This window comes from Brassica rapa, chromosome A10, assembly GCF_000309985.2.
Source record: "Brassica rapa cultivar Chiifu-401-42 chromosome A10, CAAS_Brap_v3.01, whole genome shotgun sequence".
Lineage (NCBI taxonomy): Eukaryota > Viridiplantae > Streptophyta > Magnoliopsida > Brassicales > Brassicaceae > Brassica > Brassica rapa.
In genome coordinates, this window is record NC_024804.2 from 17,478,561 (window position 1) to 17,506,058 (window position 27,498).

Here is a 27,498-nt window from a genome sequence, read left to right on the forward strand (position 1 = left end):
GACATCTCTTGCCGTTATCTCTTAGCACCAAAAGAATCTATACCGTATAGATTTATTAGTCCTGATCCCTAAAGAATATTTTACATAGAAATGTAAATAAACCTTGCAATGGATACAACTAACTATCTAGTTTTAGGGATGTGTGCGATAAAAACATAAACTAAAGGGAAAGAAAATCGCACGGGAGAGTCAGAGATGCAGCTGCTCAGGGGGCGGGGGAGACAATAAGAGCTGACACAAAAAAAGAAAGATTCAGTCACGCGGTGAAGCTCTCAACTGTGTCTGTGCGAGGTCCCACACTGTCACGTGAAGCATTGTTGTGTGTGTGTTCTCTTCTACATATGGGACCCTCGCACGTGCGGGCCTCCTCACCACACGCGTACGGTACTTGTTCTTTCCCTGCGAGGTTTAGGGGGACGATGGACCACGTGTGACTCCCTCTAAAGACGAGAACACATTGTGAATGTTTTAATAAGCTCTAACTGCATTATGTCGTCTGGTCATTTTTATCATTCAACAACGGATCATCTAAAATCAAGCAGAGCCGCAAAGTTCTTCTTTTCGTTGTTCCACTTTGATGCTGTTTGAAAATAAATTGTATGAATGAATGTTAGCCATGATCACGTGTTTATTTATTTATTACATCTCTGCAAAGTTGCAGATAAATGAACCGCCAATAAGTTGTAAGCAACCAAACTTCTGAAGACTACATCTCAACATGAACAACTTCTGCTGCATTCATTTACTTGTCCAGACGCTGTATGTCTACAAGCTGGTAGAGATCTCCCCGCCGCTGTTTATTCAACGGAAGATTTGACCTGAGATATGGTAAAAAACCAATATTCAGTTAGCATATTACACTCGATCAACACAACGAGATCAAAAAGCAAGAAAATTACGGCTTAATCTCGTGATTACCTTCGTTGTTCAAGGAAAGAGTAATCAATCTCTGCTATGATAATTGCTTCCTCAGGCTCAGTCTTCGCTATAATTTCTCCAAACTGTCAAATATTTGTTGCGCTAGTAAAAGCTTCATTATCAATGAACTAACAAGGAAAAGAAAAAGGTTTAGTACTTACAGGCCCGACGAGTGAAGAGTGGCCCCAAGCAACGTAGCAAGATCCGTAATCTCTGGCAGATGAACATGTCGCTACATATAACTGGACAAAGTAGCATACATCATAGTACTTGTATTTTTAACTCAAAGAGAAATGCAAGTTTATCTAAGAAATCTCTCAAAACTTGTATTTATCATTGAGCTACCAATACAAGTATTTTAATACCTGATTATCCGTAGCCCTGAAATGGGAGAAAAACATATTGCCTTGTCACTTACTCATTATAAACTAAGCCAAGCAAGTTTAATGAAGTAGCAGGTTGTGAATTGTACCTTGCTCTTTGTAGTATTTCCCAATGGAGCGGTCCAGTTGTCATATTAAAGGCTCCTGGGTAGCATAGCAAATGAGCACCTGAAATTAGCAGAAGAAACATGTAGATGATCAGGTTCTTTAAGAAGCAAATGGACCTGAAAGTAAATAGTGCATTTGGATAATTCATATATAGTACAAAGACTCACCTCTTGCAGCATACATCATAGCTAACTCCTGGAACCGGATATCATAGCAGATGCCTATTCCAATACGTCCCACATCTGCAGCAATCAACAAAACCATTTTTCTCTTAACAACTACAAAATGAGCATGTGATGTGAATGGTCCTACTATGATCCCATTACTCGTTAAAAACATTTCTCCAGTCAAAATAGTTCGTAAATGCTTATTAATAGTATTGGCGAACCAGAGTGAAACCTGTGTCAACGACTGTTGGTGTCTCTCCAGCAGTAAAAGTTCTAGATTCCTTGTAAGTAATCTTCCCGGGAATGTCTATGTCAAACAAATGTATCTGCCGGCACAAAACAAAACCCCAAGAACAAACAATCAAGAACAGGATGTTCAGACAACTGATAATAAAAGCATCCTTTAACAGAGATTCTATCGCCTAAAGCAGAAGAAAGTTCATTGATTTCTTCTATGGTCGTTTGAAATGAAAGCATAATCTCGAAAAAAAGAAACCACAAACCTTTCGATGCTTAGCTTTTAGCTCTCCATCGGAACCAAAGACACAGCAAGTGTTGTACAAACGACCCCCGGATTTTTCAGGCATAGAGCCACCAATGATCGTAACCTTGAGACGTTTGGAAACTTCAGAGAGCATTGCGGTCGAAGGAGAAGCGTCACCACCTGCATCAATGTCTTCCGCAAAAGCTCGGAAACTACCTTTGGTATAAGGAGTGTTCCACATTTCCTGAAACAAAGTTCATTTGAAGTGTTAAAAAACTTGGTTGAGAAGATATCAACTAAGCCGTTCCTAGGCCAAGCTTAATAAAACATTTTATTTGGTACTACCAAAATTTTTGAAAAAAAATTATATAGATATAGACTCCCAAATTTGTAAAAAAATTCAGTCCGCCAGACTATATAAATCTTTATTAAATCGTCTAAAGCTCCCAAAATCCGGCCCCGACTAACCTTAAACATTTATAAAAATCTAAACCATGAGCAAATTAAAACGTTTCAAAGTTTAAACAAAAACAGTTGGGGGTGAAGGAGGGAAACTAACGGATAAGAGAACAAGCTTAGCTCCCTTGGAAGCAGCTTCTTCGATGGCGCTCTTCGCGTGAGAGATGTTCCTCTTTTTGTCAGTTGTGACAGATAACTGACACAATCCCATGTTGAACTACCATTTTTCCAAGGAAACTAAATTCAATAGAATCGAAAAGATAAAGCAATTAAGAAAAAAGGAGAAAGGAGCTGACTTTGGTCAACGGAGGAGCTGGGAGGGGAAGAGCGGATGGAACTCTAGCTTGTTCGGGTTTGAAAGAGGATGCCGTGGAAGAGCAGATGGTTCTTAGACCTGAGGTTGCCGAAGATGGGAAGAGGTTATTAAGTGTGGTGTGATTGGTGATCGAACTCAGTGACAATTTAGGGATGGAAACAGATGTGAGGGAGATTAAGCGACGACGAAGATTTGGGTTTAACAGATACTTCAAATTGAGGAGTGACGATGAAACTGTTGACTTCATGGTCAGTTGCTAGATGATAATGGTTACTTCCCAAAGAATCAAATACTAATTTATTTTCCTATCTCTCTCTACCAATCTTAATTTTTTTTGCTTTTTTTACTTATTTGGCAAATAAGCCCGATCAACAATGCAATTTTGTATAACAAAAGATGAAAAAATATATATTTTAAGCTACTATAGAGTTTGAAAAATTTTCATGGAATTTGCTAGGTTTTATTTGATCCAATCAGAATTCTTCTTGATAACAATATTCACCAATCAATTTTCCACAGTTATGTATCCAGAAATTCGAAACAAAAAAAATAACGGGCCTTATTGAGGATGGGCTTTCATAATCCTGATGCAGAAGCCCACAACTACACTAACTAATTACATTTTGTCAAAAAAAAAACTAGAACGATCAAGACACTTCTCGAACAGTACGGAACCACTTCAAACTGAAAATATCAGACCGAGTGATAAAGTGATAAACTCTTGTCTACATCTCTCTAGAACAATCCATCTTCACTCCTATTTAAATATCACACAATCTCTCATCGGTTAAAAGCCAATCAACAAAGCATCAGAACAAAGACGAATCAAAGTTTACAACAATGGATTTCGGAAGGTTCCCGATCATCTCAATCCTCGAAGACATGCTCGAGGTCCCCGAAGAGCACAGCGAGAAGGGCCGCAGCAACCCGTCGAGAGCTTACGTGAGAGACCAGAAGGCGATGGCGGCTACGCCAGCTGACGTCATCGAGCAACCCGACGCGTACGCTTTCGTGGTGGACATGCCTGGGATCAAAGGAGACGAGATCAAGGTCCAGGTCGAGAGCGACAACGTGCTCGTGGTGAGCGGAGAGAGGAAGAGGGAGAGCAAGGAGAACGAGGGAGTGAAGTATGTGAGGATGGAGAGGAGGATGGGGAAGTTCATGAGGAAGTTTCAGTTGCCTGAGAATGCGGATTTGGAGAAGATATCTGCTTCTTGTAATGACGGTGTGTTGAAAGTGACTGTTGGGAAGCTTCCTCCTCCTGAGCCTAAGAAACCGAAGACTATTCAGGTCCAAGTCGCTTGAGCTGCTAGTTTCTCTTTCGTTCTGTCGTGTGTTTGTTTAGTTTTCGGTTTGAATGTAATCGTGCATGTGTTCTAAAGTAAAATAAAAGGTGTTCTGTTTTAAATTTTTCTCCTTGCTGGATCCTCAGATTAGTGAACTTTTTAAGTATTTCTAATGCATATCTTAACCGTAAGAGGCACAAAGAGAAACAACGGAAGCTCTAGGTAAACCAATATAGTCTCTTTGGTCGATACGAGTGTTTCGTTGCGCTTTAGTCTTGGTAGCAGTAGATATTCACTACTTTGAGGTTACTTCTGTCCAAACAAAAGATCGTGAAGACGGAGATATCAATGTCAATAAGATCGATGTTACGAATCTCTTTTAGATTATTGTTTCACTCCAAGCATTCAAAACAAAAGCAGGACAAGGACGAACCAGTTATAAAATGTTTATTACAACGTAAAACCAAACTCATATGGATACTCTAGTGAATCTCCGCAATATGATTCAGAACATCCAGAACTTGTTGCATGGACGATCGTGTGGGCCTGTCCTCGGTGCATTTTTGGATGAGCGTGCCCATACGCAATCCTGCAATCACAGGATAATCACGCTCAAGTCGAGGATCAATTATTTCCGTAAACAAGAAAGGTCTAGGCCCCCTAACACCTAAGCTTTTATTCTTCTTGAACTTTTTTGCTCCGTTTCTCAAAGCAAGTAAATGCGCAAGCAAGTCCCCTTCTTTCGAGCAAGTAAAAAGCTCAAGCAAAATCACACCAAATGCGAAAACATCGGTATCCATTTTAAAACCACCTACATACGTTATACAAATTGTCAAACATTTGAAAATGGAAATATTGATCACTAAAACAAGAGCTAAGATTTAAAACACCAGACATCCATGAGGCATGTATATATGTCCTCTCTCAAGAATCAAGCAATTTTCCAGACATTTTTTGTTTGTTGCAAGGTAAAACAATTTTGCATTGTGTTCCTGATGAGATCCAAATTTAGGTATTAGTTTCTAAGATCATTATTAACAAAAAGATAAATAAAAAGGTTATTACCTCGTCAAGCATAATGTTATGCATTCTGAGTTATTAATAGTTTGGTTTGGTTCAGATAGTAATACCATAAAATGTTATTAATAGTTCGGTATGAACACGGTTCGGTTTGGTACGGATAGTTTCAGATTTGGTTTGGTTCAGATAGTAAAACTAAAAACTATAAAATGTCCAAAAAGATTCCAAGGCCCATAATGTTTTAGTTTTAAAAAAAAATATCCAAAAAATTGGTTTTCATTTAGTTTCAGTTTCGATTCGAGTAGTTCGGGTAATATATTAGTTATTTAGGATAAAAATTTTAAAAATTATAATAATTTAGATAAATTTTTTTTGGATATTTCGGATTACTTTATATATTTCGGATAAAATTATCCGGATATTTTCGGATAATTCAGATACTTTATAATAATTTAGTTATTTTTGAATATTTTTAGATATTTTTAATAGATTTTTAAATTAAAAATATATATTTAATTAGGTTATATGTATATATAACTAATATTTTTATATATTAGGGTATTCGTTTAGTTTCAGTTTGCTTCCAGTTTAGTTCAGTTTGATTATTTTAGGTATAAAAATATAAAAATCGTTCGGGTATTTTAAAGTTTTGATCTGATTTTAATTTTGGGTATTTCGGTTCGTTTTTTAAGTGTTATTTTTTTTTCCTAGAAAATAATCTGAATTAGACACATAAACAGAAAAAAAGAAACAAAGGCGTGGGACCCAAAAGTCTCCATCTGCCACCTAACGTGCCGCACCGCCAAATATAACACACCAATGTCGATACTTCCTTAACGCGTTCACACTGCTTTCTTAGCTTCTCGGTACAATCATTTAAGATCTTAATATTATAAACTTGAACAAACAAATAAAATAAACATTATCCGGTTCGTATATAAGATATGTGTGTGAACATCCACTCCACAATATAACAACGTTTATAAAATGCTGTTGACAAAAGTTAAACAAAATAATACTAATAAAAGAGTGGTGGAGAGAAGACTCGTCTTTTCCCAAACCGAATGTTACATATCTGAACGAGAGAAGACTCATTCTTTTTATCGTTTCTCATCTCAGCAATCAGCATAGATTATCAAAACGGGATAGTTGGGAACACAGTACGATGATATCACAAACTATCTGAATCTAGAAATAACGTAAACAATACTGTTATGTAGAGATTAGAAAATTGCAACTACCACTTACGAAAATAGTTAGTTCACATTGGCAAGTAGCAGAACATATGAATTGATAATGGCATCAACTTCTTTAAAGCATTGTTTAGTAGCACGACATAGTGATTCATGTAGCAAAGGGGAAGAACATAGATATATAGATTTATTATTTATTTATTCACTAGACTATTATTTTGACAACTAATTACTTTAGTTTTAAATTTCCAACGGGCTTGTTTTTAAATATCTTTTACATTTTTAAAACTACGAGTCTACACAAGTAATTGCTTCAGTTTTTTTTTAATTTTTTCTTTTTTTTTTGAAAACAGGTTTCACATAGTTTGCTTTAAAATTTGAATCACCAAAAAAACAATGCTTCTGCCTTTTTTCTGTATAAACTAATATCTAAAACAACCAAAGAACGTAACAAAAGAAGAATAAAAATGAGTAATACCAATAAATAATAAATAAAATATTGGAAAAGAAAAAGAGGTGGCGTACTAAAGTCAAACTTGCGTGTTCACACACACATCCCACAAGTTTCAAAGTCTTGTCTGAGATAAATCTATTTATGAACCAAAGAAAATATATCTTCTCTTCCAATCCAGAGCGAAGACACTTTTGTCCGAAACAAAACTCACAAGCCTTACACGACGTCGATGAAAGCCGCCTCCTCCGCCGTTTTCCGGAAAGGAACCAACGAAACCAGAGACGACGACGAGGAAGAAGAAAAAGAAGAAGTCTGTAATGTCTTCGACGCCGAGGTAGAGAGCAAGACTCAAACGACGTCGTCCCACGAAACCAAAAACAACCTCAAGGGATTCTTCACTTCCTTGCTCTTGATGGAGGAGCACGAGAAGCAGAATCACGAAGCTCAAAACGCCGCTTCCCGCCGCGAAATGTCCGAGCTCCAGTCTAATTACCGGAAACGAGCAAGAACCATGTCCGATCACTACTCCGATCTCACCGATCACTACGCCGACCCCGTTGATATCAGTCGGAAGAAGTCACGCGCCTCACGCGCCGCCGTCGCTTCCGTCTCCGCCGCTGTAACCGAGACAGAGGCGGAGGGGAGCGAGATAACCGGATCCGGTTCGGTTCACGGTACGGGTCAGCAGAGGCGGTTATGGGTGAAGGATCGAAGCCGAGCGTGGTGGGAAGAGTGTAACCGCTCGGACTATCCGGAAGACGATTTCAAAAAAGCGTTTCGGATGTCCAAATCCACGTTCGAGCTAATCTGCGAGGAATTAAACTCAGCGGTGGCGAAAGAAGATACCGCGTTGCGAAACGCGATTCCCGTGCGGCAGCGAGTCGCGGTTTGCGTTTGGAGGTTAGCCACGGGGGAGCCGCTCCGTCTCGTCTCCAAGAAGTTCGGTTTAGGAATCTCCACGTGTCACAAGCTCGTCCTCGAGGTATGTAAAGCGATTAAAGAAGTTCTAATGCCTAAGTACCTTCAGTGGCCTGATGATGAGTCGTTAAGAAACATTAGAGAAACGTACGAATCGATCTCGGGTATACCGAACGTTGTTGGGTCTATGTACACGACTCACATTCCGATTATAGCTCCTAAGATCAGTGTAGCTTCTTATTTCAACAAGAGGCATACCGAGAGGAACCAGAAGACTTCGTACTCGATCACAATCCAAGCCGTTGTGAACCCAAACGGCGTTTTTACTGACTTGTGTATAGGATGGCCCGGGTCAATGCCTGATGATAAGGTGTTGGAGAAGTCGTTGTTGTATCAAAGAGCTAACAACGGAGGTCTTTTGAAAGGTTTGTGGGTCGCTGGTGGGGCGGGTCATCCGTTGTTAGACTGGGTCTTGGTTCCTTACACGCAGCAGAATTTGACTTGGACGCAGCACGCGTTTAACGAGAAGATGAGCGAGGTGCAGAGAGTGGCTAAGGAAGCGTTTGGGAGGTTGAAAGGACGGTGGGCGTGTCTGCAGAAGCGGACTGAAGTGAAGCTGCAAGATTTGCCGACGGTCTTGGGGGCGTGCTGTGTGTTACACAATATATGTGAGATCAGAGGGGAGAGGATGGAGCCAGAGCTGATGGTTGAAGTGGTTGATGATGAGGTTTTGCCTGAAAACGGGTTGAGATCGGTTAATGCGATGAAGGCGAGAGATAGTATCTCACATAATCTATTGCATCATGGACTCGCGGGTACTTCTTTCCTATAACGAATGATTATGGAAAATGTTATTACGGTTTCTACTCCAATAAGCTAAACAGAACTCACTCTGATTCTTTGGTTTATGCATATTGTATTGTACCTCTTAGGTCACAACTGTAACAATAGAGGAAACTTATATGATATATTATATATACATACTATGAGCAAGAATGCATAATAGCTCAGTGAGAATTCATTATCTGGTATTTTGTAATGTGAGATGAGCCAACAAGCTAGGTTGTTTTTTTACCCTTTTGTGCTAAGGTGCTTTTAAAAACATGTATGCTAGTTCGTTGCAAAACGATACGCATTTCATATTGTTGCTAGTCTTGTGGCATCACTCAACTGTCTAGTGGTTCATACTCAGCGAGCGGCTCACCAATCATAGCCATATTTCCTTGTCGGATCCACCGAGCAGATGCAAACCGAACGGCGAGATAAGACTCAATTTCCTCTCTTAATGCTATTATTAGAAAACTTTGGTAGGATGCTGAGACTCTGTATCATATATTAAAGAACAATTTTCTCAAAGAAAATTTTTAAAGTTTTTGTCACAAAATATCGTTAAAAATTACTAAAATATTCCACTTTTTTTTTTAAAAAAATTTAATTTTAATTTTTTATTTTTTTTTAAATTTAAAACTTTGTTTCCAAAATCCATCACTTAACTCTAAACTTAAGTCTAAATTAGTTAACCATAAGATGTAAATTTTAATATATTTTTATCTTTTAATAAAATAATTTTTGATCATATTTTTTCGTTGAAAACAATTTTTATGACAAAAACTTAAAAAATACTATCCTATGAAATTTCTCTATAATAAATGATCTAGCTTTTTTTTAATTATTTAGTTTATCTATATTATTATTATCTAACTAAATAATAAAAATGTTTCTTCTTACAGTTTCAAAATTTATTTGTTCGGTGTATTTTTGAAAGCAAAAAGAACTGAAAAACGTACTAAAGAGATTTAAAAAAAAAAGAGAATATTTGCATTCTATAACTTTGAAAAAAAAGACCACAGAAAAACTGAAGAAGAAATAGAGAACCACCACCTTAAAAAAGAAACTTCAGAAACAATGGTTGATAATAAATCATGACTCCCGGTATTTTCTCTTAATTTCGTGTAAGGAAGAACCGCAAACAAACAAACAAACAAGGAAGAAGAGAAGAGAAAGTTAGACCAGAGAAGAAAGAAAGATAGCGACCTTTTTCTTTCTCTCGTCTTCTCTTCTTGCCTGCGTTCCCAGACACTACGTCTGGTGACATATTATATTAATTACATCTATTTAATAATTTTATTAGAATTTCGAGGATTAATTCTCTGTAGTTCGATTGATAATAATGGCTCGTTACTCATCGGAAGATGGGCACGCGCCAGCTAATTCGACGGTGGTCGCCATTGACAAAGACAAGAACAGTCACTACGCTGTTCGTTGGGCCGCCGATCATCTCTTCAACATGATCAACAACCCCAACATGATTCTTGTCCATGTTCGTCTTAAAAATTCTAACCGTAGGTATCTTCTTCTCATAGTATACATAACTCTTTCTTCCAAAAATTGTATAACTCATCAACAAACTTTGTTGCAGATGGAGACGATGAATTGAATCATCTTTTTGTTCCGTACAGAGGTTATTGCGCGCGAAAAGGGGTAAATAAAATGTCCATACATGCATTCAATCCGTTCGTACGTAGTTGATTTTGTGTTGCATGCATGTGTTTTATTAGATTTCAATGATGGAGGTTATTCTAGAAGATTCCGACGTTGCGAGAGCAATACTCGATTACGTTAACAACAACCTTGTGAACAACATCGTGGTGGGATCAGCATCATCCTCCAAGAACCCATTCGCTAGATCTCTCAAGTTCACTAAATCTCATGACGTTGCTGCTTCCATTCTCAAATCAACGCCAGAGTTTTGTTCCATCTACGTCATCTCCAAAGGCAAAGTCCAGTCTTCACGAGCAGCTCAAAGACGTATCACCAATACACTTGTCCCACCTCGTGAACCATCATCCGCATTTCATCTCCAAAATCTACCTGACCCTGACCAAGATCCCTTACCTAGGTATTATAACAAAACCAACATAACTTCTTCTCCTATATGTTGTATGGCTTTAAAACTTGTTTTTTTTAATACATTTTAGGGGACAGCGTAATTCAAGAAACACAACTCCAGAGAGGTATCATAATGATAATGGCTTCAATGCCATGAGGGAAAGGCGTAGAAGTGCTGCAAATGGATCATTGGACTTTAATTATGATTTTAAGCAGGCAAATGGGCAAAGGAACCCTGTGGGACGTAACTCGTTTTCTGATGAATCGGATGGTGGATCTCTCATGATGGGTTCGGTTGATCTAAGTGCTCAGAATTATGATTTCATTGGTGCATCTGGCTCTTCTGATGAATCAGCTTCACAATCAACTGTATGTTAACACACTAAAGCAATACTTTGTTTAAGATGTAACATTAGTATTCACTAAATGGTTGGATGGTTATACGCAGAGAGATATTGAAGCTGAGATGAAAAGGTTAAAGCTTGAACTCAGGCAAACCATGGACATGTACAGCTCAGCTTGCAAAGAAGCACTTAATGCAAAAAAGACGGTAAGAAATATTAGTGTGAAGCAAATCTAGTTGATGTCTTGATAAGAATGTTTGCTCCATCTTATACGATCATGACCGAATTTGAAAATTTGGGGACCATAAACAGTTCTTAAAAAAAAATTATAATTTTTTTTCCATAATCTGGAGATTTATGCATATAAAAAAAACTATACAAATTTTGGGGCCAAGGCCAAATCCGGCCTTGTTAATACTTTATGTTTCTCTAGGCAAATGAGCTTAATATGTGGAAAAAGGAAGAAGCTAGAAGATTTGAGGAAGCTAGGAGTGCTGAAGAGGCAGCCCTAGCTGTTGCAGAGATGGAGAAGGCCAAGTGCAAAGCTGCAATGGAAGCAGCTGAGAAAGCACAGAGAATGGCAGAGCTAGAAGGACAAAGAAGGAAGCAAGCAGAGATGAAAGCAAGAAGAGAGTCTCAGGAGAAAGACCGTGCGCTTACTGCTTTGGGACAGAACGATGTCCGGTACAGAAAATACTCTATAGAAGAGATCGAAGAAGCTACCGACAGATTCGCAAGCAACATGAAAGTAGGAGAAGGAGGATACGGACCGGTCTATAAAGGCACACTTGATCACACTCCTGTCGCTATCAAAGTCTTGAGACCTGATGCTGCTCAAGGAAAGAAACAGTTTCAACAAGAAGTCGAGGTTCTAAGTTGCATAAGACACCCTCACATGGTTCTTCTCCTCGGTGCGTGTCCTGAATACGGATGCTTGGTGTATGAGTTTATGGAGAATGGGAGCTTAGAGGATAGACTCTTCCGTAGAGGAAACTCGCCGCCTCTTTCTTGGAGGAAAAGGTTCCAAATAGCGGCGGAGATAGCCACCGCACTCTCCTTCCTTCACCAAACCAAGCCGGAGCCTCTCGTTCACCGTGACCTAAAACCTGCTAACATACTCTTAGATAGAAACTACGTGAGCAAGATCAGTGACGTTGGACTAGCTCGGTTAGTCCCTGCTTCGGTGGCTAATAACGTCACGCAATACCACATGACATCTGCGGCAGGAACGTTTTGTTACATAGACCCTGAGTACCAGCAAACGGGGAAGTTAACCACGAAGTCGGATATATATTCGCTAGGGATAATGCTGCTTCAGATCATCACTGCCAAGAATCCTATGGGTCTGGCTCATCATGTGTCGAGGGCTATTGAGAAAGGAACTTTCAAGGATATGCTTGACCCGGTTGTGACTGATTGGCCGGTTGAAGAAGCTATAAATTTTGCTAAGCTGTGTCTGAAATGTTCAGAGCTAAGGAAGAGAGATAGACCAGATCTTGGAAAAGATATAGTTCCAGAGCTTGTCCGGTTAAGAAACTTGGGCTTGGACAATGAGTCAGGTATGTTATGATACATATAATACTAAACACAATCTTTATATTTACTAAAACATTATTTCTTACGCTTTGAATATGCTGTATTATTCATTAGGAGGCCAGAATTAGCAGCTGGGTCTGAAGATCATATACATTTATTAATTATTTGAAGGCTTCTATGAGGAACCAATAGAGAGATTGCTTGCTTCTCGAGAAAGAAAGTGGTAAGTGAAGTGCCATCCAGAGATGGTTTAAACTAAGATATAAATTTGTCAATATTATATATGTATCTGTAACATAAAACTTCCACCTTTCTGGCTCTCGGATTAAAAGTATATATTGAACAAAAAAGCAATGGTTCATATGTTAATGTTCCACTTCTCGTAGCCTAACTAAGATGAATCTATTGGTTTATTCAAACGTTATCTCTCTGTTCCTCCTATGTTACGTATCCAGTTTGGGATGGTATTCCAAGACGCCGTTACATTATTTATACATATTGCTTAGACACCGTTACGACACATTCACATTAAATAGTATAGTTTTCTAACTCCAATATTAAACTCTTTTATCACTCTTTTGCTGTTGACATCAAGCTGTTTTGTATCAAATAGGAAACCTATAAGTATGATATTATCCAACTTTAATGACTCCACAACCCATCCCTGCAAGAAAAGGACAAATGACGAGAGTTTTGTTTTTCGTTTTTCTAATTATCTTTTCATCATGTAAGTTATACTCATTTACTTAGGATAAATAAGTATATATACGCTTTAGTAATAAACATGATGTGTTGTTCACTATATCTTTTGATGATTTTTTTTATAGATGCATCACATATTATGGGAAAATCTAATTCAAAAGAGAAACCACCTTCTTCCAATTCTGCACAAAGTCCTCAAATTGATTTTGAGAGAGAAGATCAGCTTACATATGACGATCGTTTGAAAACCCCTGAAAGTCATAGGGGCAAAATAGTTAGTTTTTGTCATGAATGTATACATGAATGTAAGTTGGTGGACAAACGTGTCTTCGCTTGTAGTAATTTTATTTGCCTTTGTTCACCCGAGAAACTTGACGACTAAATATTGTAATGACTTTCAAACGATTCAATTAAATAGATGACTATATCATACTCCTTCACCTCCCTGTTTTTGGACCATGTACATCTATCAATATCTGGTTTTAATTAAACTCTGTTTAATCAATGTGAAAGCAAGTTGTATATGAAATGTTTATGTGTCACAATTTTGATGTTAATTAAGGGTGACAAACACTAAAATACCACTAATGAAAATCATATGAATATTTTTAATTTTAGTGGTAATTTGTGTAAATTACACATGAAATAAACGACTGGACATTAGCCAAATAGATACACGATCTTGTATATTTTTGAACGAATAGGGGACGAACCCTAATTGATAAAAATATCCTTTACTTACAAGCGATAAACTATCCCCATTAATATAACTAGCTAACTAATCTATATTGTCTATAAAAAATGAAATACAAACTCGCAGCACGACATTCCCGATCGTCACACAAGGTTCTCACAGTTTCCACAGTCCTCTCTTTCTTTCTTTTTATCAGGTGAGAGTGTGTGTCAGACTTGATTGGCCGCATAAATCGAGCAGAGGCATTTGTTCAAGTCCAGCTGTATTATATTAGAAATGGAAATTCTGCATATATTATAATCATGAAACAAAAATATTTGATCTATATAGTTAAATAATTAAATCCAAATCTAGTTGCAAACCTCTCATATCATTTACCTTTTTGTTAATCAAAAAATTTCGACCTTTTGCACAGTCGTTTGGTCAGGAACCAGTTACTGATAATCCAGTTCCCTGACAAAGTTCCAGGCTTGCTGCTTAGGAGCAGAATTAAACCTTCCACAAGAGCTATCTACGCTTAGATACCTCAAATTACTTTTATCCATTTGATGTTAGTATAACTAAGCATAGAACCTTAAAATAATCAAACCAAATATAGATCTTTTACCAAAAAATAAATAGAAACATGAATGAATTGTGAAATATATGAATTGTGTTTGTGTAACGTCCGAGTGTCAAATCGAGACCAGCTCAAAAGACACGGCTCTCGCGTTATTATTCTCTGAGCTGTAACCAAAGAGAAAAGGAGAAAGAAAAAAAGAATCTCTTGAACTCTCGCCGGCTTCAATGGAAGACTACTGCAGTCAAAGACCCTACGGAGGGATGCAGATCCAGCCTTACAACGGCGGTCCGGGAACCGGAGGCTTCAGGAGCTATAGCGCTTCTTACGGGACGGCGACGGAGAACAACATGTATGATGTGAAGAAGGGCAAATCGGTTGGGAGGTCGAAGTCGTGGGGGATAACGGACCCGGAGCTGAAGAGGAAGAAAAGGGTGGCGAGTTACAAGATGTATAGTGTTGAAGGCAAAGTCAAAGGCTCTTTTAGAAAAAGCTTCAGGTGGCTTAAGCATAGGTACACACAGGTCGTCTATGGCTGGTGGTGATTTGCTTTCTTTCTTTTTTCCTTCTTCTGATCGCTTTGAGTTTTTCTTTTATTTTGATTTCCTCAAGTAACTAATTATGTTGTGTTCTCTTAGTATATCTCTATGTGTTGCATTCTTCAATGTAAGTGTGATTACCACAAAACTATATATGATTATTAGTGTAACGGCCCGGTTCCTGGCCCATAAAAATTTCCCAAAGATTATGGGCTTCTCTACAGCCCATTTGACAAAACCCTAGGGCTTCCCCTTCCCTTTACTATAAAAAGAGATGCAGTCTCCCTTTCTGCCTCATCACAAATCTGAAGCGAAGCCCTGCAGAGAATTCCCGGAGGTCGAAAACCCTAGCCGTCGAGCTCTCTCTCTCTCTCTCCTGCGCCGTCTCTCTCTCTCTCCTCTCTCTCTCCCGCGTGTCGCTCTCTCTCTCTCTCCTCGCCGTCACCCTCTCTCTCTCCTTGCCGTCGCACGCTCTCTCTCTCTCTCTCTCCCTCTCGCCGGCGCCGTGAAGGGTGGTGCTGACCAGATCTCAACCTTCTCAATCCTCGTTTCCAGATCCAGATCCAGATCTAAAACTAAGGTGGAGTGTTTCGAACCCAACCTTCTTTCATGGTTCTGTATACTCCTTATGTTGGAGTTAGGCTTGATTAGACCCTGATTGGGAGTTAGGTTGATAGGACATGGTATTGCTAGGATGATAGATGAATGAATCATGATGCATAAGAACCCTCATACTGATAAATGGGACTTGATGAACTGAATTGAATTGTCGTGGTAATGATTGATTGGTAGTTGATACTTGTATGTTTGGTTGTGTTGTCCCATGTGTTGTTGTGATTGAAGTTAGGATGCTAGAGAGGAACAAATGCTAGGATGATAGATGAGCAATGATTATAAACGTTATTGAAGTAGAACTTGAATGCGATGTGTATTGTGTGTGACACCGATAACGGGTGGCGTCTAGTGATTTAGTCCAAGTTCAAGTATGAATGAAAAGGGAAAGTAATTGGGAATGGGGAGGATTAAGTGAAAACGATAAGGAAGTGAAATGATAAGTAAAAGTATGAAAGAAGGATGTTAAGGTTAAGCATGGGTGGGAAAGCATATAGAGAGTCTAAGGTTTGTAGGTGGGGTAAGTAGTCCACGCTAGGTATCCATAGGAGATGTGGCGAATCCACATGAATATGGAAGCACCCATAGGAGATGTGGCGAATCCACATGAATATGGGGTAGAAGCCTAGTGGGGGGCTACCCACTGAGGAAAAGAGGAAAAGAGGAAAAGAGGAAAAGATGAAAAGTTGAAAAGGATGTGCATTGTAGGGTTTTAGCTCATGGTCGGGTAACGGGGAGTTAAAGGTGTCATAGGGTCGGGTCGGACGGACAAGAGGAGTCGGTTAAGTCTAGGGTTTGACGTGTGTGGCAATGAGTGAGATCATTGTATTGATTGATCGCTAGGTTGTTAGAAATGAATGGAAGTGATTGTGGAAATTGCAGATAACATTAGGAATGATGAAAATGCATTAACTGATTGTAGTGGCTAGTCAGTCCTAGTTCCCGCATGGAGTAGTATAGAGTGTCATGCGGGCAGGCTGGTCTAGAACCACTTCACTGAGTAACTTGTTGCTCACCCCTCCATTTCCATTTTTCCTGTGCGCAGGACTGTAAGTAGAAGTATATGGATGTGGGTATGACGGTATTTCAAAGAAGGTTATGCGCTCGTCTCTCGGGACCAGTAACGGGACACGTAGGGTTGTCTAGATGAGTAGACACGTGTCCATAACGCCCCTTCGATAACCCCGGTCGGACTCCGGGGGATCGGGCTGTTACAATTGGTATCAGAGCGGGTTAAGATCCCTTAGTTCTGTCCTAAGGGATCGGCATTTCCGACGTTTAAAAAAAAAAAAAAAAAAAAAAAAAAAAAAAAAATATTTTTATATATTTCGTTTTCGGAAAAAAAAAAAAAAAAAAAAAAAAAAATTTGCAATATTACTAAGTATTTTCGGATTGTGAAAGAATTAATTGAAAATCCCACTATACCCATACTTCTATTATGGTTCTGATTGAAATTTTATTGCAGGATGTTTTCGCTTGACCATTACGAGTGGAGGATGCCGCGTATGCACTACGGACGGAGGAACACCAGGGAGTATGCCCAAAGGCGTCACTATGACAGGGAGGGTAACTTGGTGCTACCCATGTTTCCGGATCCTGAAGAACAGTACAGGGAGTTCCCATTCAGGTACCCGCACGAGCAGACTGTGAGGCATAAGGTGTTGATGCCTCATTTCCAGAGGATGGCTATGGAGACACGCCTACTGCAGGGCAATGCGAGATTCCAGCTTGCAACCGAAGAGGGACCCCCGAGGAAGCGTGGCCGTCCCTGCAAGACGCCAAGTGCAGCAGGGGGACCCCCAAGGGTGTTCACCGGGAAGTGCCAGTGTGGAGTACTGAGCAAGAATGCTCAGGAGGACCGATCAGTCGCTGGATACACGGAGGACTTCATCAACCAAGCCAAGCTGTGCAAACCGAAGAATGCAGAGACGTGGTGCATATGGTATAAGAACGGGCTACGCAAGGAGCTCCAGGCGCAGTTGAGGGGTGTTTTGGAGCCCTTGGAGTTCGCGTTAGTGAGGCGGATGGCAGGCTTCGCCATGGAGGCAGAAGAGAAGATTGCAGCCGATGTGGCCGCACTCTCGAGCATGGAAGGAGGAAACCCGGGTGGGGACGTCGATGGCCATGAGGTGCCGGTAGGGGCATCCGCTAAGGGAAAGCGGGGGCGTCCGCGAAAACCACCTACAGTAACATGTGATTGTGACGTACTGGTCCAGATGGTTCAGAAGCCACGCAAGGTGAGAGATTACCTGGAGGAGTTCTTGGATACGGCCAAGATGTGTCAACCGAAGCCAGCTGAGGAGTGGTGTCATCTGTTTAGGGCCGGGCTACGTGGGGATATTCGTGAAGAACTCGTGGGAGTCCTGGAGCCTCTGGAATTTGCACTGGTGAGAAGGATGGCTAACCAAGCACTGCACGCGGAGGAGTGGTTGGCGGAAAAGGAGGTGGAGGCCGAGGAGGACCGCGTCGCAGAGGGCGATGAAGACCTGGGATCCGAGTCCCGCTGCCCCTCGCCATGTCAATGTGGCTAGACGAGATCCTAGAGACGATTCGTAGGAGTAGGACACGTGTTTCGCTATTGGTTTTATTTTATTTATTGGTTATTGGAGTTGGTGTTCCTTCCCTTATTTACGGCATTCTGTATTTGTGCAGATGTGCTGAGTTTCTTTTACAAACTATTGTAGTCCTACTCCTTTTATTATTTATGACATTCCTTCGTTGGTTTTAAAGATTCCAGTAGAGATATCGTGTCATGTATGCCTCCCTTGATTGTTGTGTGAATGTGTGAACCCATTTTGGTAACGAACGATTGGTCTGAAAGATGTGGGCTTTGGAATTCGGGGACGAATTCCGATTAACGGGGGAGGATTGTAACGGCCCGGTTCCTGGCCCATAAAAATTTCCCAAAGATTATGGGCTTCTCTACAGCCCATTTGACAAAACCCTAGGGCTTCCCCTTCCCTTTACTATAAAAAGAGATGCAGTCTCCCTTTCTGCCTCATCACAAATCTGAAGCGAAGCCCTGCAGAGAATTCCCGGAGGTCGAAAACCCTAGCCGTCGAGCTCTCTCTCTCTCTCTCCTGCGCCGTCTCTCTCTCTCTCCTCTCTCTCTCCCGCGTGTCGCTCTCTCTCTCTCTCCTCGCCGTCACCCTCTCTCTCTCCTTGCCGTCGCACGCTCTCTCTCTCTCTCTCTCCCTCTCGCCGGCGCCGTGAAGGGGTGGTGCTGACCAGATCTCAACCTTCTCAATCCTCGTTTCCAGATCCAGATCCAGATCTAAAACTAAGGTGGAGTGTTTCGAACCCAACCTTCTTTCATGGTTCTGTATACTCCTCTATGTTGGAGTTAGGCTTGATTAGACCCTGATTGGGAGTTAGGTTGATAGGACATGGTATTGCTAGGATGATAGATGAATGAATCATGATGCATAAGAACCCTCATACTGATAAATGGGACTTGATGAACTGAATTGAATTGTCGTGGTAATGATTGATTGGTAGTTGATACTTGTATGTTTGGTTGTGTTGTCCCATGTGTTGTTGTGATTGAAGTTAGGATGCTAGAGAGGAACAAATGCTAGGATGATAGATGAGCAATGATTATAAACGTTATTGAAGTAGAACTTGAATGCGATGTGTATTGTGTGTGACACCGATAACGGGTGGCGTCTAGTGATTTAGTCCAAGTTCAAGTATGAATGAAAAGGGAAAGTAATTGGGAATGGGGAGGATTAAGTGAAAACGATAAGGAAGTGAAATGATAAGTAAAAGTATGAAAGAAGGATGTTAAGGTTAAGCATGGGTGGGAAAGCATATAGAGAGTCTAAGGTTTGTAGGTGGGGTAAGTAGTCCACGCTAGGTATCCATAGGAGATGTGGCGAATCCACATGAATATGGAAGCACCCATAGGAGATGTGGCGAATCCACATGAATATGGGGTAGAAGCCTAGTGGGGGGCTACCCACTGAGGAAAAGAGGAAAAGAGGAAAAGAGGAAAAGATGAAAAGTTGAAAAGGATGTGCATTGTAGGGTTTTAGCTCATGGTCGGGTAACGGGGAGTTAAAGGTGTCATAGGGTCGGGTCGGACGGACAAGAGGAGTCGGTTAAGTCTAGGGTTTGACGTGTGTGGCAATGAGTGAGATCATTGTATTGATTGATCGCTAGGTTGTTAGAAATGAATGGAAGTGATTGTGGAAATTGCAGATAACATTAGGAATGATGAAAATGCATTAACTGATTGTAGTGGCTAGTCAGTCCTAGTTCCCGCATGGAGTAGTATAGAGTGTCATGCGGGCAGGCTGGTCTAGAACCACTTCACTGAGTAACTTGTTGCTCACCCCTCCATTTCCATTTTTCCTGTGCGCAGGACTGTAAGTAGAAGTATATGGATGTGGGTATGACGGTATTTCAAAGAAGGTTATGCGCTCGTCTCTCGGGACCAGTAACGGGACACGTAGGGTTGTCTAGATGAGTAGACACGTGTCCATAACGCCCCTTCGATAACCCCGGTCGGACTCCGGGGGATCGGGCTGTTACAATTAGTTTACATAGTTTATGGAGTTTCACAAAGCTTTGGATGAATCTTTTCCACCCGTGAAAAAATGGTTCAAACAAGATTATTGAAAGGTCTCTTGTGTTGCTGCAAGTTCATGACATATGAACCATTCTTGTTTTTTTTTTTCATTTAAATAATCTTGTGACTAGACCTTAGTATGGTTGGGTTTATGTGTTTAACCTTGTCACATCCGGTGAGTGACGAATCAATCTCTCCCTCGTTTGGTTTTACAATAATAATAACATCGGAGTGAATGGAGAACGTATACATATCTTAATACTGGTCTTGCGGATGCTCCAAAACATACAAAGGCCATGGAAACATGGTTTTTTTTTTAAGATGCTTTTGTTTTGATTTCAATCTAGATTCCTTTTGTCAAACACACTCAGCTAGAGTTATATAAATGTTTTTTTTGTTGAATAAACATTCATTTGAAAAAATTAAAAATATTGGTCTGGCATGCAACACCAAAATATAGCCAAAAAACACGTTTCTAGGTCTTGATTGTTTGTTTGTGTTGCAAGTTACATTTGTTTGATATATCAGTATATATTTTGCACTTGTCATTTGTATTTACAGAAATATCTTATAAGAAATTAGTAAAAATAAGTTATGGAAACGCAAGTAGCCATGGAGGTTAGGCAGTTTTGCATAACTTAAACCAACTAAACAAAATATTTAATTATCAAGAAATACTCTCGATCAGAAGTTGTTGTTGACATATTATAGTGTGACATAATTAGTCTCCTACTCCATTATATAATAAAAAATTGCTATAAACATAGTAATTACTATTTTATTACAAAAAAAAATAGGGAGAGGGGGCATGTAATAACGTAAGACATCGGCAAACAAATAATTCCCCCATCATCGATTCTCTTTCTCGCCGGGCGTTAGAGAGAACACCACCACATCGGATAAATGTGGGAGTCGATATGCCTGACGCTTGCGGCCACCGCCGGTAACAACATCGGCAAGGTTCTACAGAAGAAGGGCACCATCATCCTCCCTCCTCTCTCCCTCAAGCTTAAGGTCCTCTCTCTCTGATGCTTTGGCCTTCGATTGCATGCTATCTCTGATTCTCAATTCGACGGATCTCTTACGTTTTACATCTGGGAAATTCGAATTCGAGATAAAAATCTAGTCTTTTGGGTGATTTGATCGGAGTCAAAATTTTCGTTTTTTTTTTCAAGTTGCTTTGTTCTATCTCAATTTGATCCATATAGAGATTCAAACCGGATGCTTGATCACTTTTCTATGGGAAAGCTAACATTTTTTTGATCATCAATTTGTTGGCAGGTGATAAGAGCATATGCTGTTAACAAACCTTGGGCGTTAGGTTTCATCATGGATATTTTTGGGGCTTTGTTGATGCTCAGAGCTCTTTCTCTTGCTCCTGTAAGTTAAAGTTCAAAGATTGTTTTGCCTTTTGAGAGATGTCTAGTTTTGATAACCTTAGACCCCCCTGACTGTTTACTCTTTGGAACGTGTTTGGTTAGGTGTCTGTTGTTCAGCCAGTTTCGGGATGTGGACTAGCCATTCTTTCTGTCTTTTCGCATTTTTATCTCAAGGAAGTTATGAATGTTTTTGACTGGATTGGGATTACTGTTGCTGGCATTGGCACCATAGGTAACTTTTGAGAAGATGTGACAGTAGAGAAAACTCACTCACCTATTATAATTTTGAGGATTTTGCTGTAGGAGTTGGTGCTGGTGGTGAGGAGCAAAAAGCATCTTTGATATCTGTCTTCCAGTTGCTCTGGCTAGCTCTTGTTGTTGCCATCTTGTTTGTAGGTACCTTTCATTACATGGTATTTTCATAAGAAAACTCTGCCTCTTTTGGCATCATCTCATTTCCATCTTATGTTAACTTAGGCTTTTCCTTTACCTGTATCTATCAATTCCAATTCCTTTTCATCTTTATCAGATAATTAGTTTGGTATTGCCAATGTTTCTGATAACTCGTGTGTTGATTTTTTTTTTGTAACAAGGTACTACTAAATGCGTGGCTTCATATCTATAAACGCCAGCGCAGGGAGCAGGAGCTGGTATATATTCCTCTTATTTGTCTAACTGCTTAGACTTTTTGAGCTACAAGAGGCATATAGTATCCTCTGGTGTTATTTTATTTGTATTTCTCCTACCAAATGCACTAATCCTAGTTTTTGGTTATGGTTTGCAGATGGAATATGAAGTGGTGGAAGAAATTATATATGGCTTGGAATCTGGGGTTTTATTCGGGTATTTCTTTTTTTGCTATCCATATATATCAATGAACATTTAATTTGATCTATGTGATGAGCCTCTGATGTTTGCCATTGTCATCTCCTATAAGGAGAATAAAAATATAGGTGAACTGTAATTGTAGCTTGTTGCATAGCTGACAACAGTTTGTAACTCATTAAATCACAGGATGGCATCTGTAGTATCAAAGATGGGTTTTGTATTCGTGGAGCAGGGGTTTTCTGCAATGTTCATTCCCATCTGTATCTCCATTAGCATATGCTGTAGTGGAACAGGATTTTTTTACCAGGTACTTTGTCTTTGCTTTTCCACTTGCTCATACTCTTTATCTGCAGCATAAAAGGTTCTCTTCCTGTAGTTTATTTGTAGGTTGATATTCAGTTAATTTATGTCATCATGATTCTAATATTTTTCTTACTTTATCAGACTCGGGGCTTAAAACACGGGAGAGCAATTGTAGTATCCACTTGCGCTGCAGTGGCATCAATTGTAACAGGTGTGGTTGCAGGAATGTTTGCTCTGGGTGAGAAATTGCCCACTTCACCATCTGGTCGACTTTTGCTTCTCTTGGGATGGTAACGGTTCCACTCACCAATATAGTCATTATGTGCATAAACAGAACTCTATAGTTTTTGAATGATGGGAGAGTTTTGAAACCTTTTTTGGCAGGTTACTTATCATGCTAGGTGTTGTATTACTCGTGACTTCATCACGACTTATCAGACATCTTCCAAGGTCATTCCGGCGTTCCAGACAGACCAGTGTAGAAAGAGGTTTCAACATAAGGCGGACGACATCTCACACGCCAAAGGATACAAACCCAAGTGCGGTTATCCAAGCAGCAACATTGCACCATCTCTTATCATCCGCATCAAAAGAGAAAGACTAAGGCTTAAGAAAACACCAAAGCATTTGTGTCAGATTAAGTTCATCTCATTGAATTTGCAGTTTGTGGGAAGATTTACAAGATCAGAGCTTGTGATCAATTCATGACTTAACCTTTTGGTATCTGAACTGTGAAATATAAAGTTCCCCTTGTTATGTGGCTCTAATTGTGCAACCTTTCAGTTTGGGATTATACACGACGATCGCATAGCATGAAGTCCAATGTGATTTTTATGTAAAACTGTTATTAGTTTTTGCTCAAATCATAGACATTTGAATGAACTTGTGAGTTTTGGTGCCAGAACGAAATAAGACTCATCATTATTACGATTAACAAACACACATAATCATTAGTGTCTGCCATACTCATGGTTGCCAATAGGCCCATTAGGTAAGAGTTGAGTGATTAATCGGTCTATTTATTGTCATTTTGCAAGCTAGCAGTAGACCCATTGGAAAATGATGTGCACGTACAGGTAGGTCGTCGGTACTTAAGAGTGAAAAAGACAGGTTAACCAACGTTTATTGGGGGGAAAAGATGGAGATGGCATAATAGAAGAGAAACCGAACATCCAATTAGGTTGGGGCTTAACCTATATATTGGTACCAAATCAGGACATACTTCAAATCTGAGGTAGACAATATATGTTTGACAACGAAGTGACACACTCTTATTTTTCCTCTTTTATGTGGGTCCTTATCCCCACACACACTCCCATTCAGCTTTTGTCTTTGGCCTTGACAGAAAACTCAAGTGTCACTTGTCAAATAATTAAGGTTTCAAGACTATTATAAATCAAAAGATTTATAAGAAAATTCCTATAGATATTCCTCCATCAAGTAGTTTGTAGTTGGACTAGATTGGAAGTAGACAACTTACATACAACTTTATAAAATGCGATGACAATGTGAGCAAAGTTCAAAGAAAAAGCCTATGCAAATTCAATGCAAATTTTTAAACGTATTAGTGTTTTCATTTGCGGTACATTATTGGTGACATAGACAAAACATTGATCAATGTCCCTAAAGAGTGGTCAAAACGGTAACATCTCTAGCTAGTTTTGTTTCTAATTTTTTGTTTAATTATCTTTCGAAATGCTTAGTGGTGGTTGTTGGTAAGCTGAGACCATTGAACTCGTTTTTAAACGGATATTAATAGTTTTTATTAATTAAAACGGTGGTTAAGAAAGACTACATTAAACTTTGACCAAGTCTATAGTTGTATTACTATCTAAAACCATGTTCTATACTAATCATTTATTACCCATGAACGTCATCTTCATCATTTTTATAACTACAAGTCAATGACTAATCAAAATGATCCAACGTAGAAGAAAGAGGACCACCACAAAAGGCACTTGGCAAAAAGGAGAAACCCATCAATCAATGTCCAACTTGGTCACACATCATTCACATTTTTTTGTGCTTTTCTACTGAAGCCATCGAATGAAACCACAAACAAGGGACCACACTCGTACTCCAATGGTTTCATTCACTATGATATGACACTTGTGGGTAGGGACTTTTCTGCATCACCCACAATCATAAAGATTCCTCCTTTCTTTCTTTGGTTGTGAAACCAAAATCAAAACAATAAAGATTGAGTTTCTTAATTATAGAGAAAACATCCCCAAAAAAAAAACAAACTTAACTATTTGGGACCCCAATGTGATGTTTCAAATTGCAACAAGATTTTGAGTTTTCTTATACACATTGTTGTGGAATCTGCAAATAAATCAAACTAAAACTTGAAATGGAAGTAGCAGCATATGCTAATCAATAAGAATGTTTTTTTTCCTTGTTCTTTATTGATGATTGCTTTGTTGTCCAGGGTAAGCTCCAAGCTCCTCAACATTCCAGCTTTCGTGGGATGCAACATGCTTGTGTGAAGGAGTATATTCCTGTCAAGAATATGAAAAAACAAATTATGAGAAGATACAATACAAAGTGACTACATAATCACAGAACAAGAAGAAAGGGGAAGGCTAAGTTTCTGCACCTCCATCTTCTCCATAAGCTCTTTGGCTGTTGGTGCAGAAACCACAATATTACGTGCCCCTGGTTTGATAAAACCTTCTTGGACGCCAGTGTCAAATAACGCAAGCAAATTGTTATAGTAGCCATCAGTATTCAATATACCAACCTGCAGAAAACAATCACAAAGGGATCAAAACATAAGATTCAGTAGCCTCTACTTCTTCTTCTTGAGAGAGTATTATAGTACCGTTTTCTTATGGATACCGAGTTGTGACCATGTTATCATCTCCAGCAGCTCCTCCATTGTTCCATAACCTCCTGAAACCAAAAATTCAAAAAACTTTCAGCTTCATTACGTTTGCTTTGAATGGGGGTATTAAGACTTTTTTTTAATCTCACCAGGGAGAGCAATGAAGGCCTCAGATTCTTGTGCCATTGCAGCTTTGCGTTCGTGCATGTCAGCAACAACCCTTACTTCTCCAACAGTCTCACCAGATATCTGATGAAGGTTAAACCATACAATCCCCCATATTAACTATATAAAGCACACAAGAACCAACATTGAAACACATTCATCATTAGATAGGAGAAGACTAACATACCTCAATTGGCATCAAAGCTTTGGGAATGATCCTGCAAGTAAGTTACAGAGAATCCAATCAGAAACTCTTATAAGAAGTTTGGACATGAAGGGAGGTTGTAAGAGCTGACTAACCCGAGTACATGGAAACCACCTTCATAGACTCTCCTGGAGATAAGACCCATCAGCCCAACACTTCCTCCTCCATAAACCAAGTCTATCTTCCTCTTCACCTACACAATTTTTCAGATGGACAATCAAATCCAAAACATGCACAGGATACATTGGTGAAAACATATCGTAAATCCAATCAACAAAACAAAGATAACACATCCAGTATACAGATGAAGACCGGTTATAATAGTCAACTAAAATCTCTAGTAGACACAGTACAGACAGAATCACAAACCCATTGTGTTCAAGCCATGTTGGACGAACAAGTTGGTGTTTAGGTATTCAAAAGCCGATAAAAAGCTCTGATTTTTATCGTTGTATATCCAGAAAAGTTGATTTCTTTGTCTTATATGTTTTGAAAAGTCTATGCCTTTATCACGAAACGATACGATAAGCAATCATTAGAGGAAGAAAACAGAGAGATAAGGAGAGAGCAAACGAGTTCATTGCCGAGTTCGATGGCAGCATCACTGAAGACTTCTCTATTACCAGAGTGGCTTCCGCAAAAGACACAAACTTTTTTGAACCTGCTTCTCTGGTTCTCCTCCATCAATAGATACAATCTGCTAAGAAGAATCAAAGGTATATCTTGTTATTGAACGAAACGCAGAAACCCAGGAGAGAGGGGGAGAGATAAAGTGAGAAAGACGAAACCTTTTTGTGTGACGAGATTATATACGAAGGGAGGGACGGGATCGAATGAGAGAACAAACAAAACAAAACAAAACTCTAATCCCGAGTGGAGGTGTCGGAAAGATAAGCCTCTCTATTTAAATTGTTTTTTTTTACTGTGTTGGTAAATGGTACTAATAAAATAACTGCTATGGTAAAAATTTGGCATTGGATGTAAAAATAGTTTTGGTGGATAATCGATTGTAGCGTTTTCGAAAATATAAAACGGATCAGTTTGGTATAATATCTTGAAAAGTATTTGGTGAAATCACAACTACCATTTTACTTACTGAATTAGCAGAATATTCAAAAGGAAAACTTATAAACTAGTAAGTTTATTAGAATAATAAGGTGTATGTATCTAGTTATTATTATGATTTAAATGTAAAAATATGATTATTTTATTTTGAAATATTTGACGTGCATAGATATGGCGAACAGAGGAAGCCCACATGAGCCTCCACAGGCTCCTTCCCTCGTCCAACGCCAATCTGTCTATTTTTATAAAGTTTACATATAAATAACTGATTAATTAATTAACGTGTTTTGTTGTCTATAACATATCCACTTGGTATTTAATGGGATTAAACGGGACTAACCTTATCTATCTTCTGGTTTTATATTTGTGTATGTGAAATACCTATATGGAACATGTTGGTTCTGGCTCACATAAGGGTGCACATAAGGGTGCTCGGAGCTAGTGGACATAACCACTAAGAATCCGTGGGTAGCATTCGCGTCAAATATTAATGTGTTATGGAGAAGAGTTCGAGAACGTAAACCTAATTCATATTTTTTTAATAACCTTTGTTCCATCTTTTGTTGGGATTTTGC

At 39.3% G+C, this 27,498-nt stretch overlaps 7 protein-coding genes across 18 annotated transcripts; 5 read left to right on the plus strand and 2 right to left on the minus strand.

The window, feature by feature from the left end:
• Positions 1–534: 534 nt before the first annotated feature.
• Positions 535–3,170, minus strand: LOC103846671 (omega-amidase, chloroplastic). Of its 4 annotated transcripts, none has more exons than XM_009123640.3 (10): positions 2,816–3,162; positions 2,620–2,736; positions 2,080–2,304; positions 1,809–1,902; positions 1,577–1,651; positions 1,391–1,469; positions 1,284–1,299; positions 1,080–1,160; positions 919–1,001; positions 535–818 (listed from the first exon to the last, which is right to left on the minus strand). In XM_009123640.3, the coding sequence occupies exons 1-10, from the start codon at positions 3,080–3,082 to the stop codon at positions 743–745; spliced, it is 1,113 nt and encodes a 370-aa protein (XP_009121888.1). In that variant the 5' UTR covers positions 3,083–3,162; the 3' UTR covers positions 535–742. The 4 variants fall into 4 exon arrangements, with proteins under 4 accessions (XP_009121888.1, XP_033137884.1, XP_033137883.1 ...); XM_033281993.1 differs by having other exon boundaries at positions 2,620–2,756; positions 2,816–3,050; XM_009123641.3 differs by having other exon boundaries at positions 579–818; positions 919–985; positions 2,816–3,166.
• Positions 3,171–3,568: 398 nt separating this feature from the next.
• Positions 3,569–4,247, plus strand: LOC103846672 (17.6 kDa class II heat shock protein). The gene has a single exon (XM_009123642.3). The coding sequence runs from the start codon at positions 3,676–3,678 to the stop codon at positions 4,138–4,140; it is 465 nt and encodes a 154-aa protein (XP_009121890.1). The 5' UTR covers positions 3,569–3,675; the 3' UTR covers positions 4,141–4,247.
• Positions 4,248–4,490: 243 nt separating this feature from the next.
• On the plus strand, positions 4,491–14,144 carry LOC103846674 (U-box domain-containing protein 51). 5 transcript variants are annotated; one of them, XR_004452404.1, is made up of 9 exons: positions 9,877–10,048; positions 10,126–10,187; positions 10,265–10,605; positions 10,685–10,964; positions 11,044–11,145; positions 11,373–12,498; positions 12,590–12,698; positions 13,089–13,202; positions 13,303–14,144. XR_004452404.1 is itself a non-coding variant. In XM_018655431.2 (8 exons), the coding sequence occupies exons 1-8, from the start codon at positions 7,018–7,020 to the stop codon at positions 13,557–13,559; spliced, it is 3,858 nt and encodes a 1,285-aa protein (XP_018510947.1). In that variant the 5' UTR covers positions 4,491–7,017; the 3' UTR covers positions 13,560–14,144. The 5 variants fall into 5 exon arrangements, 3 of the variants coding, with proteins under 3 accessions (XP_018510947.1, XP_009121892.1, XP_009121891.1); XM_018655431.2 differs by lacking the exons at positions 12,590–12,698; positions 13,089–13,202 and adding an exon at positions 4,491–8,521 and having other exon boundaries at positions 9,863–10,048; XR_004452405.1 differs by lacking the exon at positions 13,089–13,202.
• On the plus strand, positions 14,071–20,584 carry LOC103846677. Of its 3 annotated transcripts, none has more exons than XR_004452408.1 (2): positions 14,071–15,135; positions 20,122–20,584. XR_004452408.1 is itself a non-coding variant. In XM_009123647.3 (1 exon), the coding sequence occupies exon 1, from the start codon at positions 14,658–14,660 to the stop codon at positions 14,973–14,975; it is 318 nt and encodes a 105-aa protein (XP_009121895.1). In that variant the 5' UTR covers positions 14,071–14,657; the 3' UTR covers positions 14,976–15,138. The 3 variants fall into 3 exon arrangements, 1 of the variants encoding a protein (XP_009121895.1); XR_004452409.1 differs by having other exon boundaries at positions 14,071–15,129; positions 20,116–20,584; XM_009123647.3 differs by lacking the exon at positions 20,122–20,584 and having other exon boundaries at positions 14,071–15,138.
• On the plus strand, positions 14,987–18,312 carry LOC117128948. The gene is made up of 2 exons (XM_033281994.1): positions 14,987–15,549; positions 17,047–18,312. Exon 2 carries the CDS (start codon positions 17,048–17,050, stop codon positions 18,110–18,112), a length of 1,065 nt encoding a protein of 354 aa, XP_033137885.1. The 5' UTR covers positions 14,987–15,549; position 17,047; the 3' UTR covers positions 18,113–18,312.
• Positions 20,585–20,916: 332 nt separating the features above from the next.
• Positions 20,917–23,543, plus strand: LOC103846678 (probable magnesium transporter NIPA9). Of its 2 annotated transcripts, none has more exons than XM_033281995.1 (9): positions 20,917–21,165; positions 21,433–21,531; positions 21,633–21,762; positions 21,834–21,943; positions 22,124–22,180; positions 22,315–22,373; positions 22,545–22,665; positions 22,803–22,951; positions 23,046–23,543. In XM_033281995.1, the coding sequence occupies exons 1-9, from the start codon at positions 21,055–21,057 to the stop codon at positions 23,263–23,265; spliced, it is 1,056 nt and encodes a 351-aa protein (XP_033137886.1). In that variant the 5' UTR covers positions 20,917–21,054; the 3' UTR covers positions 23,266–23,543. The 2 variants fall into 2 exon arrangements, with proteins under 2 accessions (XP_033137886.1, XP_009121896.1); XM_009123648.3 differs by having other exon boundaries at positions 21,834–21,922.
• Positions 23,544–24,915: 1,372 nt separating this feature from the next.
• Positions 24,916–26,766, minus strand: LOC103846679 (cytokinin riboside 5'-monophosphate phosphoribohydrolase LOG8). Of its 2 annotated transcripts, none has more exons than XM_009123649.3 (8): positions 26,647–26,766; positions 26,432–26,555; positions 25,954–26,051; positions 25,841–25,871; positions 25,638–25,737; positions 25,486–25,556; positions 25,261–25,404; positions 24,916–25,162 (listed from the first exon to the last, which is right to left on the minus strand). In XM_009123649.3, the coding sequence occupies exons 2-8, from the start codon at positions 26,540–26,542 to the stop codon at positions 25,067–25,069; spliced, it is 651 nt and encodes a 216-aa protein (XP_009121897.1). In that variant the 5' UTR covers positions 26,543–26,555; positions 26,647–26,766; the 3' UTR covers positions 24,916–25,066. The 2 variants fall into 2 exon arrangements, with proteins under 2 accessions (XP_009121897.1, XP_033137890.1); XM_033281999.1 differs by having other exon boundaries at positions 26,432–26,557; positions 26,650–26,745.
• Positions 26,767–27,498: the final 732 nt, after the last annotated feature.